We start from the raw sequence: 17,980 nt of genomic DNA, 5'->3' as shown, positions 1-17,980 counted from the left end.
ATTCTGCTTGTTACACCACTGCTGCTGAGTGCTGATCTACTGAGTCACTGGCCTTAGGCAAGTCACTCAACTTCTGCTTCAGTTTCTCATTGCTCAAGTGGGAATAACACCATGGAGAGGTGTCATGAGGATTAGTTAGTGTTTACGCAGAGCGTGGATGTTTTTAAAAACGCAGCACGAGTGTTGGGTATTATTATTCATGTCTCTCACTAAAGGATTAACTTGTTCATCAGTTTATCTAAATCAGTCTATCAACAGAGAAATGTGCATTTCATAGGAGAAAGGAACCTTCTTTTGTCTGCTCATCAGGACCAGCTGGCTTTGTGTGTGCAGACGTGCTGGGGTACATCATTCAGTTCCTGAGTAAGTCAGGTTCTGTAACAGATGGCACCAAAATGAGAATTATTTTGTGTCATGGACCAAAGTATGGCAATATTGTTCAGATGCAGCACAGTGAATAAGCTTCCATGACCAATCAGGACATGAAGAGAGATGCATGGTGGTATAATAGCTGTCTTACATGAGATCCATAAGAATATGGTGTCTTCAGAGTGTTGTCTTACATGCTGTCAGTGGTGATGTGCGTTGGCACCGAGAGAGTTTCTTACGTGGGAAAATGCATAATCCATAAGGCTATGCAAACTGTAGTTACTGTGCTGTATGGATGCTGCTATCCAAATGAGGCGGCATCTCCCAGTGCTGGCAAACCTTGTCTGCAACTGAACAAACCACGTGTGAATTGTACTGTCTCTGGGTGCAAATGAACGTGGTGATTTAAAGAAGCAAGGGTTTTTAATTTTTTTTTTCTTTTTAAATGAACATCTAAATCCTATCATACCATAGAATGACCAGTTTGTTGGGCAGATTTTTTATTTATTTGTGTAAACTTTTTTTCGTGGTATTTTTCTTTAGGTCACGATGAGGACATGGAATATCTGCTTTCAGTATAAATTAGTTTCAGATATATGGAGAAACATATTGTAACAGTGCATACAAAATTCTACTAAGTAATCTGTAAAGTAGCTGACTCTTTTGAACAGGTTAGATTAGGGATGCTTAATCCCAGGCCTTCAGGGCAAATGTGGCCCATGGAGCCATGGCATTTGGGCTGCTGGGATCCCCACAGGTCAGGAAATTTTGCAATGAGGGAGCAGTAACAATTAATACTGCCACACTTCCCCTGCTGCCAAATCCCCAAGCCGCATGTGGCCAGATAGGGGCTTCTCTGCCCTACTCTCGGTGCAGCTGGATTGGGGCTGGGCCGTGTCCCCCCTCATGCTTCTCATCAGGGTCCCAGGCTCATTGGGGACAGGAACACGGTAGGGTGGAAGGGTGTCAGGGGTTGTATAGCCCCCGGCTCATGGTGCTCAGGGGACTTGGGTACTCCAAGGTGCCCCAAGAACTGCTTTTTTACAAGACCTGCCCTGGAAAGCATGTAGCTAATTTCACTTCTCTGTTGCAGACCCTGCCCTGTGGGGTCCCAGGTCCGTTTTGGGCAGGCTTTGAGGGGGTTACCAGGTGCTGGGGTGGGGGGGACTGTGAGACGCTCTGCTTGTGGCTCTTGGGGTTGGGGTCTCTAGGGGCCTCCCTCTGCTTTGGAAAGTCACCTTGCTCATTTCATTTCTCTGGTCGGGATCTTGGTGGTGGGGTCCCAAGCTCCAGTGGGTGCCAGGAGGAGGGGTAGCCAGGTGTTGGGAGGACCTTTCTTGACCCCTGCTTCTGGGCTGCCACCACTGCTCCCCATCCGCCCCACAGTCCGTAGCAAGGAAGTGAAACTGAGAAAATAGTTTCCAGAGCAGGTCTTGGAGGAACAAAAAAGCAGAGTTCTTGGTGGTGTTGGCCACCAGAACACCGAGCCCTCTCGGGCACTACAAGCAGGGGGTCACACAGCCCTCATCCCAGCAACCAAAACCCCTCCACTCCCACTCTTCCCCAGAAAGGCCTGGGCCCCACCCAGGGTCCCTAGCAGGAAAGAGAAACTGAGGTTGAGGCTTGCCGCTTCCCTACCCCTATTCTGTATGCAGTAGATCTCCGGGCAGTCGAGATCTCCGGGCAGTTGCCTGCATGGATTTTGTGGGGTGAGCAGTGATGCAGCTGAGGAGTTTTGGAGACCTGACTGGCATCGCCATCCCTAGGGTACAGCAAATTGGGGTGACCGTCCCGGGTCCCACGCTTTGGGGGGCCCCGCGGAGCCAGGCAGAGTGGCCGTGGCCCCTCCTGCGGGGCCCACCTGGTGATGGTGGCTCCCCCTGTGCTGCAGAAAAAGTGCGGCGACTCTCTCCTCCCCTGGTGTGGGGGAGACCTGGCTTTGTGGGGGTCCCACAGGCCCTGCGCAGTGTTAAGGGGGCCCTGCACCCCTCTAGGGTCGTCCCTGCTGATCAGACATTAGGCAGAATGCCCTGTGCCCCACATAACGCTGAGCTGGTTCACAGAAGACTGGCTCTCAAAGTGGTACTTGATTTTCCAGGTGTGCTTTTAAAACATTCCTGGAAGCTTAAACTGTTCTTAAGCGGCCCTCATGTCTAGACTTTTGCAGTTGAAAGTGTATTCAGAACATGTTAAGTGTTATGTCTGTCCACACCCTAAGGGCCCTCTACATGTTATATCTATTATGCAGTTACCTGGTTAATTGCACATGTGCCAGTTAACTATGGCATCTAAAAAAGGCCCAACCAGCTATAAGGTTACTGCTCAAAAATGTGTAATAACATTATAGCTAGTTTCTGTCTAGCTTTAATTTGCATGTGTAGGCAGTTTCCCATGGCTGGGAGACCACAGCTGCTGCAGTCTCAAGCTGCTGGGGCACACAGTGTACCCCTGGGGCTGGGAGATTGCAGCTACTGCAGCATCCCAGATGTTGGGGTGCTCCAGGCAATGGCTGGGAGATTGCAGCTGCTGTGATCTGTCAGTGGGGGCACTCCATGCACCCCCAGTGCTGGGCTCTCAGTTCTGGCTGTGTGGTGTGGGGCACTGCTTGGAGCTCCCAGCACCAGGGGTGTGTGGGGTGCCCTACATCTGGGAGATCGCAGCAGCTGCAGTCTCCAGCTGTGGGGATTTGTAGAGTACACCCATGGCTGGGAGATTGTAGCCTCTGCAGTCTCCTGGCTGTGGGGGTGCATGGGGGGAGCCCTGTCAGCAGAGGGGCCTCCCAGCTGCAGGAGCCTGCTTCTAGCCGGTGCAGCGGGAGCCCAATCCCTCTGGCAGTGAGGCTCAGTGGGTTCTCATGCACAATCCCACAATCACGCCTCCTGCCTTGCATGTGTGGCATGGCAGGAGGTACAATTGCGTGGACTGTGCATTCGATCCTATCCCACCTTTACCTGCATGTGTAGAGGGGGCCTATGTTCATTGTTTAAAAGATGCATTGCTTAGGGTTTCAAGTTAGGTTTTTATTGTGTGCTGTAAGCTGTGTGACCTAAACAAGCAAACTTCATGGAATATGTTGCCTGGGGTAAGGTTTGTATTAATACCATCGGTAGTAAGTGCAAAGGTGCTCCGCAGATTTGAAAATTCACAATCTTTTACGTGAAGTGCGTGCGACCATATGCAACTTAACTGCTTTGTGCCAGATTCTGTGTTGTTTGGTTCAGTATTGACTGCAGGCGTAATGAAGAAGGCTGTCTGTCTGTTGGACTCTAATTTGAGCTGTGCAACAGGCCGTTGTAAACCACCAGCTAGAATTCTGCAAAAGCTGAAGGTGCTGCATATAGAGGAAGGAAATATCATTTGGGATCAAGTTGTGTCCTCCTCCTTTGAGCAAGAGGGCATGGAGCAAATTGGAGTCCTGCAAAATGTACATATTGAATAAAACCTGGAAGCTGGTTAACCTAACTTGTACGCTAGAAACCTACTGAATGTCCGACATGGTTTTTTCCCCACTATCAGAATGAGTTTTCTAGGCCATCGAATTAATGGAGCTTTCCCCTGTAGCTGAGACTCTTCAAGCCCTCTTGAGTTGCATTATTGAGTAAAATAGCAAAGAAGAAAAACCTTCCTATACGGTGGATGCTTTAGCTCAAAGTAATAGACTCCACAGAAATGTTGCTGATTGAAAACCATATGGAAGGGAGTAAGGATTGCCAGAAGCTTTATTTTAGAAATATGTAGTCTTTTAAGACAGAACAAAGATGAAAATATTTACTTGTGTGAAAAACACTTCATCAGAAAGGCTTTACTTATTTGAAACTGCACCGTGTACATCTGGAGAGAAGGCAATGAATTCAAAATGTGTTTCCGCTGGGAGTTTTCATTGTGGGAAAAGTACCTTTTTCCAATAGAATGCGATTTATCTCTTTGAAGCGACTTCATGTTACTCGATGTTGGTGTACAACAGTGGTTCTCAACCTTTTGCTCCTGTGGACCGCATGAATGACACATGGCTGGTCTGTGGCTGGATCAGCAGGGCTGGCACCTGAATCCTGACCTGGCCAGTGCTGCCTGAACCCTGTCCTGCACTGCCTGGATCAGGCCTGGCATGCCCCGACCCTGCCTCGCACTGTCCCACCGCACGTGCCCAGATTGGGCACCGAGCTCCTCCAACCTAGCCCACAGGAGTCTGGAAATTTAACAGCAGGGGAGTGGGCATTAAAGCTGCCACTGCACCACTGCTGCCAAATTTTTGGACCCATGGGAAGCCCTGTGGCTGGGTGACAGCTCTGCAGGCCAGAAATTGAGCACCCCTGGTTTAGACTATTTCCTTTTTTTCCTAGAGGCCTGTTTCGTTCTTTGAAACCTCAGGACTTCTTTAGTGCAAAAAGGCTGCCAGCCTTGTTGCATACAGCTGTGATTACCTGCAGGAACTCTGCTGATTGTTCAGTTGCTACATACAACTACTGCAATGATAGGGATTTTGAATTTGTGGTGATGATGAATTTGGGCCATGATTAAGCAGGACTAATAAGAGCTTTTTCTTTGTTTCCTAGTTCAGAGGAACTTCCTATCCACGATGCAGCAATAGAAAAGGTAAGTTTAATGACTTTCTAGGTCTATAAAACTGACGTGTTTATAATAGTGAGGGCCAACCATTTTGGCAGGTGTGCCACAAATTAGCCCCATGCTGTCTGAGTGCTACTCTGATTCCCTTCCTGTGCCTAATCTGCTTCCCTTTCCTGTTTTCTGCCCTCTATTCCCTGCCTGGTCTGCAGATCTGCTTTCTGCTCCCTAGCTGATTTGCTGCTCTGCTTTCTGTGTCCTGTCTGGTGCTGCGCTCTGTCCACTCTCTGACATGCTGTATGCTACACACTCAGGTTGGCACACATACAGCAAGACGGCCCCTCTGGTTTATAATATTGCTGTAGACCTGGGGGTATTGAGTTACATTTTCTGATTTTCATATCCACGGCAGCACATTCCTTGGGGATACAAGTCTTATTAAAATCACACATTGGGTTATACTACACTTGTGTTCATGTAGGCTGGGTGCTCTCCCAGGAACCACTGATACCTCTCTTGGGTCACCCAGGAAAATTTCGTACTTTTTATTATTGTTTCCAGGCTCCTCGAACTTGGCTGAATTAAGTTCAAATTTGTCCTCTTGCTTCACATTACTGAATCATCGAAAGATAATTCTCATTAAATGTTTCATGATACACTTGCCTCTCTCCTCCTCCTCCCGCCAGTTCAATTGCTTTCTATTAATTAACACCCTCTACTGCTGTCTTTGTTGGCTTCTTTGCCATTCAAATTAGCTTTTTGTGCATGGAGTGGGAGTAGTTGATTTGGTTTAAACAAAGGATCTAATAGCATTTAACAACTGTTTCTTTTGGGAAAGATGTGGGTCACCAGGAGAAGCTGACAAAGATCAAAGTAGGCTAGAGGGGTGACAGTGCTTCTGTTAAAGGATGAAGGATTCTTGAGTGTGTTTTTTTTTTTTTTTTTTTTTTTAAACTCCTTGATCTGCCTTAGTTTTTTAAATGTTTTTTTCTGAAGTTGCATTGAGTTTTCCTGTTCTACTTTGCTTAATAGCATGCTGATTGTATATATTGTTTCATTTTCATTGGAAAGACCCGGCAGGGTGTTGAGGCATGAATGTTCACTGGTCAAATGTGAGACAATTCTCAATTACTTTTCATTATTATTTATGGTACTCAAAGCTCTGATTTACATGAAATATGTATTCATCTGTAACTCACTGAGTGAAAATAGTGACTTCGTCTCACGTTTCATTAAAGCTATTCTGGACAGGACAACTGCATAGGATTTGTGTTTATTGAATCATTTTACTTTCCAATGTTCAGTTGCAAATGTATTTCTTTAAATAAGTGCAGTATATCCTTTTTACATTTTGGTGATATCCTGACCTCTACTGGCCTGAGGCTTATGTATTACTTCTGTTAGTAGTGAATTATTTCTGTAGTTTCCATAGGACAGTTAATATGTTCTTTCACTGTAGGCTAATAATAAAGAAAATCCAAAGTTTTGGGGGGCACTAACTTTTTAGCTCAGTTATTTGACAGTGAAGGACTGCATAGGTTTCTTTTCTGTTCTTGTGTGATGTCAAGAAACAAGGATAAGTGATATTTTTATCCCATTCGTAGTTACATATAGCAGGGCATTTACTCACCTATTCGGTCACAATCTCTTTTCCCTTCAGCTGTGATCTGTCCTCCTTAACATTCTAGTGCACAGCCTAAATTGTATTTCTGCGTGCATCTAAAATGTAAAATGCTTTAGAGACAGTGTGAATCCAGAATCACTACTTTTTACGCGTCCGTAACTTAGCTACCAGGTTATTTAAACAGCCCAAACCCCATGATCTAAACTAATTAAACTTTGTATGAATTATGCAGTGTTCTTAAGTGTAAAATTAGGGCACTAAGCTGTGAGTCAGGAAACAGGGATTCTCTAGCCAGTTCTGCCTCCTGTTCTGTCACCTTGTACAAGTTGCTTCGCCTCTCTGTGTTTAATTTCTCCTCTTTATTTAAGTTGTAAATTCTTCTACCTAAGAGTTTCTCTTATTCTGTTGATATGGCATATTTCACACTGGGTTCCTGAAGTTGCTTGGGTCTTCCACCAAAGGCATTTCTCAAGCTTTCTACTCTAGGTTTGCAATATAAAGGAAAGCTATACACCAAGTGGACCTTTGCTAGCTAAATTTCATGTCTTTACCTTTCAGATTATTACTTTTATTTCTTTAAGTTCCAGTAAACAACTCTCTCAGGTTCAGTTCAGGGTTTTTTTTTATTCCCGAAGTTTAAAATCAACTGCATAAGGCAGAATGAGGGATCTTTTTTGAGATTACCATGTGGGGTCTAGCTTGTCTGAGGAAACAGCATCATCCATCTTCCCTGCAGCCCACAATGCATTGCCTATTAGACATGAAAGGGAATGTCCCTCAGCTTATGAAAAAAGTCAGGGGGAAAAAAAAACTTTTCAAAAGCTGAACTGAATTGATATTTTTGATAAATGAAGCTCCTGAGAACCAGGATAGATTGTTGTAGGAGACAAGAGATCTGAATGAGCCTTGACCTGAAATGTTTTCCTAGCTGAAAAGGTAGGAGATCTTCAAAATAGATCCTAAAGTCCAGCATCAAGGATGAGAGTCAAATGGGATTTTATTTTTCTTGACAGTTAATTGAATAACCACTGGCCACCTTCTTTGCAGCACTGGAAACTTTGTATGCATGTTGGTCCGTCAGTCTAAGCTATACCCACAGAAATCAATACAGAGAACCCTGGGATATTAAAATTGGGTACTGTAGCTTTTCCATCTGACCTGAAAACATTTAAGAGCAGTGATTTTAAACTTAAAGTAGAAGGCAACAACTTTTCTACAAGTATAAAAATAGAAGGCAACAACTTAGCTTTTAAGCTAAAAGCTACATATAATAGGCAACAAGAACCTATTGGAGAGCCAAAGATGCCAGTAACTGCCTAGAAAATTTCACAAAGATTTCTTAAGCACAGCATGAAATGCCACAAAAACCTCAGGGCAATTGATTGCAACTTGAAAAGTCAGATACGTAAGGCTGACAGTAGAAATACCTTATTCCATTCACTGCTAGTCGGAGCCGATACTTTAAAATGCGCACACAATTGTCACGTTATGATATAATTCATATATTTATTGTGACCACATTTTTCACTGTCATTAATATGGAAAAAGCTCTTTAGCCACCATTTTGCTTCCTAGTGCTTTCTCTCGGCTTTCCAGGCCTGTAGTTGTCATCTATCTGTTTTACTTGTACATAAATTCTGCTTATCAGAACTTAACTGTTGTCTGAGAAGTAAGTACAAATTCACACAGAGTCGACAGTAGGAGCAGATTTATGACGTTACGGATAAACATATTAAAATAAAACAAGTTTTTTTTATTATACAAGCACATACATATTTTTTTCTAATGCTGTCATAAAGGTTTCTTTCTTAATATCAAACTTTGACTAATGATACCTTGCCCTTATATTTATAGGTGAGAGCCTGAGAAAATTATTCTAATGCACATCATGTTTCTGCTCTATTACAGTGTCCTGAAATGCTATAAAATCACTGTTATGGTTTCTGTCTGGCAGCAGCCTTGTAGAGTGATGCTGTCATTAGCCTACACAGTGGCACTTAGGTGTCTCACATGCCCTGTGTGGCAATTACCTATATGCTGTAATTTAGGAAAATGCTTGTGTAAGAATACGGAAGCTTTGTGTGTGAACCTTAAGCCTTTTGTGCCATTGGGTATGGCTCTTAAAGGCATTTCTGAAATAGTCAGCCCTCTGGTAGGATAAGATTTTTTTGTATAATATGATAGCTCAATAGCTGTCATAGCTGTAAGAGATCAGATACAGGCATCAGACTGTTCCTGCTTCCAGGCTTGGACCAGATGGATGGAGGTAAAAATAACTGCTTTAAAACCAAGTTCCATTCCAGGACACTTCATGGACAGTATCGTGGAATTAAAGGTGGAGAAGAACTGTAACGTCATTGAGCTATACGTGTTCTAGCTCAGGCTTATTCCTTTTAGGGGAGCATTGAGTTAGGCAAGTGCTTTTTCCATTCTCCCGTGTTGATGAGGCAGAAGGAATACACGCAGTCTTTTGTCAAATAGAAGGTGGCGAGTAGTAAAATTAGAATTTCCATTTGACATCAAGTAGTAATTTTTATTAATATTTTTTCTGCAACTTTTCTTCAAAGTCACAGTTAATGGAAGCATTAATCAGTTTTCAGTGTCCTGCAGAGCTTTGAAATTAAACTCCTGTATACCATCTGCAAAGTTGCATTGCTACCCATATATAATAGAATATGCTTAATGTCTTATCAAGCCCCAGATTTGAGGTCAGAGGTGTAGGACAGCATTTTATCAAAAAGCAAAATCTCTCCCACATTTATTTTGGAAGAGAAAGCCAGAAACAATAAACTTGAATGTTTTCCGCTTTTGTTTTGACTTTTTTTTTTTTTAGAACTGATTCTCAGCCTGGGAGACTCTTACAACAATGAAAACCCTGCAGTGTTTCTTACAAAAGTTAAACCAGTTACAGGGCTAATGGACTATCAATGCCAACAGTAGACAACCCAGCCACTTCACAGCAGCACCGCATACAGTGTTCCCACCTCCTCAATCAGCTTTCTACCTGAATGAGAGAGAAAAGTGTGGGCTTCGTTGAATACCTAAGATGTGTAACTCTGGAGGACCAAATTTGATAGCAAATTACAGAGCCTAAGAGCTTCACTGAAAGTGTCTGCCTTGCAGACCTACCCTATATGTTGGGTGCTGATTACAGCTGTGACAGAATTGCATGGGCAAGGTGACAGTTCCTCGAGAAACTAGGTCACATTCAATTAAGGGCTGTATGCATGACATTTTGGTATGTACCCTAGCATGTGGTTTTATATGGGTAGGCCTGCATAGTTAATGGCTGAGCCAACATGAGATAACTTGTCCTAGTTCTTGACCTGAATGCAATGTAGCCACACTAATGTTTCTCAGTGCTTTTTGCTATGGAAGCTGCTTTGCACAAAGCTAGTACACAGTGTCTTAGCTGTCAGTGTCTGGCACCATATAGGCACGTACCTACACATCCATATACACCCAGATGTTAATATGCCCATCAGCATGACAAAGCATCATGCCTGCTATTGGATTGTGGTAGAAGATAATTGCCTAATATTATTTTTTGTTTTTAATCACTTTTAGAAATTTCTAGTATAGATCTCTTAAAGGAATCAGGCTTGAAAGAATATTGACATATACTTTTATTTCAGCAAAAGCACCTTGAAATTGAAAGAACCACAAAATGGCTGAAAATGCTGAAAAGCTGGGAGAAATACAAGAACAGTGAGAAGGTAAAGTCGTGCGTGGTTTAGATCAATTATCGTGTTGGGTATAACACTTAAATAAAGTATGGTGATTCTTCCCTAATATATAGTCAGCAAAATACAATTCAAAAGCTCTCTCTCTCTTTTTTTTTTAATTGCATGGTGTGGCAATATGTAACACACTAATAAAGACGCTGTTGTTCTAATAAAGAGATTTTTATGCAGAGTATTGTATGGGCCACGTGACATATTCCAAACTATAATTATGTATGAATTCCAGTACTGCATTATTGTCATGGAGTAGGATTAGGATATCTAGGATTGAAGAGCCATCCACAGTTATGTGTGTGTAGCATAACTTCTGAAGTGCAAGAGGTACTGTACAGGGCAAGATGAGTAAGTAAACAAGGAGTGAGCTACTAGTCTTCAGCCAGGAAGACTAGGAAGGTAGCTGGCCTGGTAAGTTCATACACAGCTACATTTGATGTACATTTTAAAATGCTTTCATAGACTTGAGCCAGAGGGAAGCTGAATCCAAAAATTAAAACTCCGGAGGGGGGAAAAAATTGCCCCGGCACATTGTAGAGCTATAAAAATAGAGTGCTAAGGGGGCATCTTTGGAGGGTCATAGTAGAGCACTGTGGGATGCAGGAGTTGAGAGATCTACTGCATCACTACACATAAGGGCACAGACATTATATGAAGCATTAAAAAATATATTGCTACAGGTAGGTTTTGTTTTTGTAGCACTTGTTTAATTTTTGTGGCGCTACAGGGGGCATGACCATTTGTCCCATCAGCTTTTCTAGCTCCGTAAAGGCATTTGTAGCATTAGAAGTGTCCATGAGATATGGATAGGAATATGTCTCTCGAGATCTGCTGGCTCTTAAATGTCAAATCTTTTATTCTTTATGTAATGTTCATTAGGTATCCATGGAGACAAACAGCCCTCCTTTTTCAGGCAGGGGTTTGTAGAATGGACTAAGACAAGCCCTGTTACTAGTGCAGTAAAATTGGTTTAGGTAACTGCCCAAGGAATCTGACTACTCATAAATTGTGCTTTGTAACTGGATATTAAGTGAGCCTGTCCTTTAAGTGGTCCCTTAAGATCTGTGATCGTGTTGTGTTAAGAGTGGGGATGCAATAGAATAAGTTGTAATATAACAAGAAAGGAAAATGTACCTCTAAATACAATTTAATTATTTCCCTTGTTATGATTTCATTTTCCTGAGTAGAATAGGTGTTTTGGCACCTTGACCTTCATGAAGCCAGATCCTTTTTATGGTGCATGTGATATCTATTTCAAGAGTGTTTCTTGCATCTTGGTGTTCTAGTTTTGATAAATTAGTACATAAGAATCACGTCATTATTTCTTGAAATGCCAGGGGCAGTTATTCAACAGCATACAGCAGTGCTACGCAGCAGCTCAGGACAAAGTGAAGAAAATCAGTGTAGCTTGATGCTACAGGGAGTTTTAAGTCGGTGGAATGATCTATTTCGTATTTAGTTCAGGATTCTGATGTTAATATCACTAAAGCTCTTGAAAATTGCTGTGGGATTTTTAATAACTCTGAGGCCAGCTCCAGACATACAGGCATGCATGGTCTGTCGCATGGCAAACCTTTGCAGCGCCACAAACTGTACACGTTGCATGTTAAACCATGTGCGGCACTGCTAATTTGCAAAGTTTGCTACCTGGATTTCCTGGTAGCAAAAAAACCCCAACTCCCCTAAAAAAAAAAAAAAAAAAAAAAAAAAAAAAAGTGATGCAAAGCACACCAAAGCAGTGTATGCTGGGACAAATGCAGAGATGGAAGAGCAGGCAGTCCTGGCTGCTTCCCTGTCTCTGTGTGCCTCATCTCAGGCGCTCTTTTGCAGAGCCCCCATACTGAGACACTTGGAGACAGGGGAGCAGGCAGCCCTCTAACGTGCCGCTCCCTGGCTGCCTGGGGCACAGCGTGATTCAGCGTGGGGGCTGCCTGCCAGCTAGCCCTGCACTCAGGCACCTTTTGCCCCAGACAGCTCCCCCCTGCAGCACATGGAGCAGTGGGACAATGTGTCCTGCTGCAAAGTGCCCAGGGAAGGGCATGTGCTGTGGCACAATTTGCACCACTACTATTTGTGCTCTGCCAATGCATGCCCCTGCTCATGTAGATGAACCCTAAGTGGTTAGAAACTTATTTTTCAACCGTCCTAAGAGGTGATGGTGAGGTGTTAGTTGTACATACTTATTTGTGAAATGTCTGTTGCATATAGGGATAATGGCAGGATATTGGACCTGGAGTCAGGAAACCTGTATTTGCCTGTCCTCCCGTTTTGAACAGCTCCTCAGTCCCCATAAGGCTGTGTAAGACTTGGATCCTTGCTCTTGTTCTGCTCAGTAAACCACCCCTGAACTCTCACTGCACCCCTGCCTTCTTTTTCCTGAGTAAGTGGCTGGGAAGGGTTAGAAAAAGGCTGAACATGAGGCAGAGTTGTAGCTGTGCCCCTCAACTGGCAAGAGCTGACTTTTGTGTGAATGAAGAAGTAAGCTGCAAACTTTTTGCAGCTGTGGTACGCTATGATCCTCTGGAGGAGAAATGGAATAGTTATTCTTTGAGTTTTCATGTCTTCCCACGGTTGTTGCTGGGAACAACTGCCCAGGCAGCCCTGCTGCCTAGACATGCTGGCCCATCCACCCTGCACCCAATGCAGGGGCAGGACCCACATGGGCAGGGCATGCAGCTGGGCGGATGGGATGGGATGGGGCTGCAGGCAGGTGGGGAATGGCATCTGGGAGCAGGATGGGCGGGCAGAGCTGGGATCACAGGGTAACATCATGGGGCGGTGACAGCACGGGGCCAGGGCTGGGGAAGAGCCATCATCCGCCGCATACACATCCCTGCAAAAGGTGCTGGTTCCATGCTGTCATCACCCCAAGATCCCGGCTCTGGCCATGCCCACTTGTCCCACTCCTGGATGCAGCTCCCCACCTGCGGGCCCGTCCTGATTCCATGCCCTGACCATGCAGGTCCCAGCAGGTCTCCATGTAGACCCCAGGATCACAGGGCCTGACAGCATGGGGCCGAGGCCCAGGGCAGAGCTGCAGCCTGCTCCCTGCATGCCCTGGCCTGCGGATCTGTCACCCATTGCAGGGCTATGCTGGGAGCAGATTGTGGCTCTGCCCCGGGCTACAAGCTCCAGTCCCACACTATCATGGCCCTGTAATCCCTGCCTGCCTGTCCCACTCCCAGATGCCACTCCCTGCCTGACCTTGGCTCAGTCCCAGATACCTGGCTGAGTGCAGAGCAGAGCCACTTAAGGAGTTTTGGTGAGCTGTTGCAGGGGAAGGGGGTGCTGACTTGGCCTTTGACAGCTCACCAAAACTCCCTAAGTGGCTCTTGGGCCCTAATAATCGCCCACCCCTGTGTTAGGCTATGGTAGGGCTGTCCAACTGCTGAGTGACTGGGGGCTGCAGGTCCCCTAGCCACTTGCATGTGGGCTGCATGCTGTGCTGTGTGGGTCCTCCCCCTGCCTCTCTGTGCAGGGGGAGGGTTTTTGGTGGCAGCAGCAGCAGCTGTAGTGATATGGGGAGCAGCGTCCAAACTGGGAGCCTGGAGGCTGTAGGTTAACCCCCCAGGTGCTGTATGCACAGGCTGGTTGGACAGCTCTGGGTAATACAAATTAGGGCTATTTTGGTCTCTTCTGATGATACTGTTATTCTTTGTTCCAATGAACAGAAGTTTTATACAAGAACGGTCCCAAGTTCCATAGAAGTGCCCTTCTCACCCAGCTCTTGTATCATGCTCTCATATGTGCACACACTCGCTCACTCCCTAAATGAAGATTGAAGTATTCTACGCAGAGTAGAGATGCTTCAAAGAAAGTAGCAGAATATCTCAAGTGTGCTCAGTCAGCAGAGAGGACTGGGTCCAGGTCTCGCATATCCTGCATGTGTGCTTACCACCACCGTTGTCTTTAGATTGGTGCGTGAATATAGCCCTTCATTTTCACTGCTTTGCTCTTGTGAAGAACTTCCTTAAATAGAAACACTTTTTTGTCTGTGCATCTCTGTTTTGTTTTAATCATTGAAGTATTTACACAATTTTACTTGCAGTCCTGTTACCTCTCCAGAAAGAAATAGTGGATGTACCTTTATCTCCACTAGCTTTCCTTCTTACATGCATCTTTATGGGTATTTTAAATGCTTCTCGTAAGGGCAGTACACAAATTGGGCTTGTCCAAGAGTATTGCTCTTTATCTGCAGGTTTTGCAGAGCTATATGTGATTTGAAAAGGCTACCCAGTAACTATAGCAGCAGTAGCCTTAAGTGGTACAGAAGCTAGTTCTGAGAGCGAGACTGAGATAGAGATGGTGTTTGTGTAAGAAGCACCTTTATCAATTCAGACTGTGAACCTCACTATTTTAATGCTGATCTGGGAGAAGAACAGTTTACTTCTGCATTTCTTGAAAGACAAGTATTATTAACAGAAAAAAGGTGTCATAAAATAAGTATAAATTTTTAATACAGTATATTGTTACCCCGGAGGCTAGCGGCAAGATACCCAAAGAAATGGAGGCAGACAACCCCTGCAAAGGAACGGAGGCACTTAAATGAGATTTAAGCAATATTTTGGCACCAAAGTTTGAAAGAGATACCCAGACACACTGCCTAAACGGCTTGGGTGTCTGAGACCCAGTCCTAGGCACCTGGGTTTCCTTGTTTAACGTGGAAAGAACGTCAGCGCCCAATTCAGGTTTTCAAGAAATCCACTGCTATTTGACTGCTAAAATGTAAGGGCGCAGAGCATTGTGCCTCTACATACAGGAAATTGGCTGCTACTTTATCTTCAGTTTGAATCAAGCTGGATCAAGAATGTGCTGGCTGTAAGTCATAGAGCTTGAGCAGTCCTTTTGTTGGCATAATTTTTTTTTTTTTTTAAACACCCACTATGCCAATCCCACTAAGATGATTAGATGTGTAGTTGTACAGGGTGTTTTTGTGCCTCTCATGATTGATAGGTATGATTGAGACAGTGACCGTCTACACTGTGGGTGCCATTAGAATAGACTTCAGCAATGCAACGTGGAATCCTTCAGTAAATCTAATGAGTTGTGGAAAAATACCATAAACAACATGGATAACAGGTTTAATCAGAATGGGAATGAACTTTGCCAGTGGCTTTCTTAGTCATTTGACTGTGTATAAGGATTAACAAAAAGATTGAATGCTTCATGTACTTCATTTGCTCTCTCTTCTCTGTGCATCAACTGAGCACAAAGTGCGTACAACTTGAGCCACTCAAAATATTTGGAAGAAAGCGAGAGTGTCTGCTGCTATTCATCTTAGAGCTCATGATGATGCTCAGTCTTATACAGAGCTCAGATGGAGACCATCTTTGTCCCTAAGATGATGTGTTGAGGAGCGCTGACCACGGCAGCTTCTTGACCCTGCTGTTTTGAAGCACAGAAGCAGCAAGCAGAAGCACAACAGTTCCTAGAGTAAACCTTCTCTTTCGGTCTACGCTAGATTTAGTACTAGTAGAGAAAACTTACAGGCATTACCTTTAGATGGTTTCGTCCTACCTGGCAAGCCTGTGGTTTTCAGGCAGTTAGCTCTTCTCTGGAAATCTGCAGTGTTTATAAAGCAGTTTTGAAAAGAATGGCATCAAATTATGATTATTGTTGTTGCTGCAGTGCTGTGGGTTATAATTGTAGTTGTGGAAGCTCTTGGGAAATGGAGTAATAATCTCTTCCAAGAATGCAGAAAGAAAGAGAAAGTGCACCCCCAAGGATAGAACAAAGATAGAAATGTGGGAACAAGCATACTCATTTAAGCAGCATTTTGTGTAATGAGCCTTCATAACATGCAACTTTAGCTGTTTACAGACATGAAAAAAACAAAGTGGCACTTTAAGCTCAGTGTACCCCTGTGCCAAGAGCAGCACGTGCCTACGAGAAGCATCGGGTCAGTTTGACCCGGCTCGTCCAATGTCTGTATAGAGCAGGCACTTCAGCTGGGCTTTTGGCACTTTTTTCAAATAGCTAATTGAATACAAAATACAATTTCCTTTTGATTCTCTTTTCTAGAGTGGCTTATCTACTTCTTCTTTAATTCTGTCCTCTTTAGCTTTTCCAGGAGGAATTAATGGGAAAGCATTCATTACATGCCCTTTTTCTGTGTATATGTGAAATAGAAATGACTTTTAGCCTAAATTAGATCTGTCATTTCAGATTTAGATTGCAGAGATCATAAGAGATACAAGGCAGTTTTGGACCCAGAATTTCCTTTTTCCTCCCCCTTTTTTTAAATTGCAAAGTGGCTATATCAGGAGACACTGACATGATGCTTAACTTACCGGGTTGGCTACCTTCCTAGTCCTTGTTGCAGGGAAGTGAGCATAAGACTCTCTGTTTCTATGCGGAAACTGCTAACAATGGTTCTGGTTGTGCGGGTTATGAACATCTGTCTAATCACTAGGAACTGGACAGTAAATAAACTACTATAGCTTTAAAGCTATACCTAGCCTCCCTCAGACTGGAAGTGATGACCTAAAGGTAAAGATGCTTTAATGAAAATCAACTTGCACGTAACTACAGACACATGTCAAAATGAAACCTCTTGGCTTCTAAATGCTTATTCTCTTCAGCAGTCTCGTAGTTATTCTTGCACTTTCTATATTGGTCTCTGTGAAGCTGTATAAACTGCCCTGTGCCTTTTACATGGCTGATGCTTGTCAAAATGAAATTCTAGCCTCCTCCAGCATCAACTTTTTATTCAGGAAGTGTCTATAGAGTCACAAAGTTCTTGTGTTGCTATGTGATATTTTCTAGCTCTTGGCACCAGCTCTGCTAGTTTATGCTTTTTCCTCCTAATTGTATTCTGCTGTGTAATGAGCTAGGGTACATTGAGCCATCAATCACTACAGATATTAAAGCTTTCCTGTCTTCATGTGGTCATAACTTTCAGGAAAGATTAAATAAAAATGCCACTTACTGTATTCCCATTTGATTTTTTTTCCACCAAAGTACTACTTCCTTTTGCAGTCTGCCTTTAGCACTAATTGAGAAGCTATCTGAACCGAGAGGGGGAAGGGGGAAGAAAAAAAAAAGCCAAGCAAAGATAGCTTGCAAACTCTAGCTATTTTAGAATTCATAGAGGATACTGAAGTCAAATCTCTGCTTGATTTATGTTCAGTGGCCAAAGGCTGCATAAAGGTTTGCTTTCCTCTTCCTGAGATTTCAGAAGAAGGTAGTGGCAGAGCTCTGCGACTTTCACTCTCCTCTTGTTGCAAAACCTAGGGAACATGGAAAACCTCCAAAAGCTGTACTATAACTATACTTTTCTTTAGGACCTTAGGATTTAATTCTTATTCTTGTCATGATTGATTATTTTTTGAGTTGATGGCTTTCCTCACTCTCTTGGGCAGCACTTCTATAATGAGCCTTCAGAAGGTAAAGCTGAGAAGTTTTTCATTCAAGAAAAATGTTCATTTCGGTCTGTAAATGACTCCGAGTGACTATTTTCCACCATTCTAAACTCTGCCTCTTTTCCCTTGTATGTGTGGAGTCACGGTCCTGCTGAACCCCACTGGACTCTGCTGATTATGGACTCAGTGCTGGGTCTTGCTCAAAGTCAGTGCCTCCTGAGACACCTTAAGCACACTGGGCTAGATGCCTGGCTCCAAAACTGCCTCTTTACCATGCCACATGCCTTGCAGGTTGTACTTAAACGTTGTCCCTTTTGATTAGGCCA

General features: G+C 43.8%; 1 protein-coding gene across 7 annotated transcripts in view; it reads left to right on the top strand.

Moving 5' to 3' along the window:
• USP6NL (USP6 N-terminal like) overlaps window positions 1-17,980 on the top strand; it is a 233,159-nt gene that overhangs the window by 154,243 nt on the left and 60,936 nt on the right. For 5 of the 7 annotated variants that reach the window (XM_019487572.2, XM_019487569.2, XM_019487570.2 and 2 more), the window contains 2 exons: window positions 4,923-4,962; window positions 10,192-10,272. In XM_019487572.2, coding sequence (XP_019343117.1) covers window positions 4,923-4,962; window positions 10,192-10,272 — 121 coding nt within the window. Of the gene's footprint in view, window positions 1-4,922; window positions 4,963-9,401; window positions 9,735-9,764; window positions 9,795-10,191; window positions 10,273-17,980 lie in introns of those variants that run through there. The other 2 variants (XM_019487574.1, XM_019487573.1) reach the window with 2 other exon arrangements.

Source organism: Alligator mississippiensis, chromosome 4 (genome assembly GCF_030867095.1).
Source record: "Alligator mississippiensis isolate rAllMis1 chromosome 4, rAllMis1, whole genome shotgun sequence".
Taxonomy (NCBI): Eukaryota; Metazoa; Chordata; order Crocodylia; family Alligatoridae; genus Alligator; species Alligator mississippiensis.
Note: the sequence above shows the minus strand (reverse complement) of the source record. Positions and strands in the feature narration are given on the sequence as shown.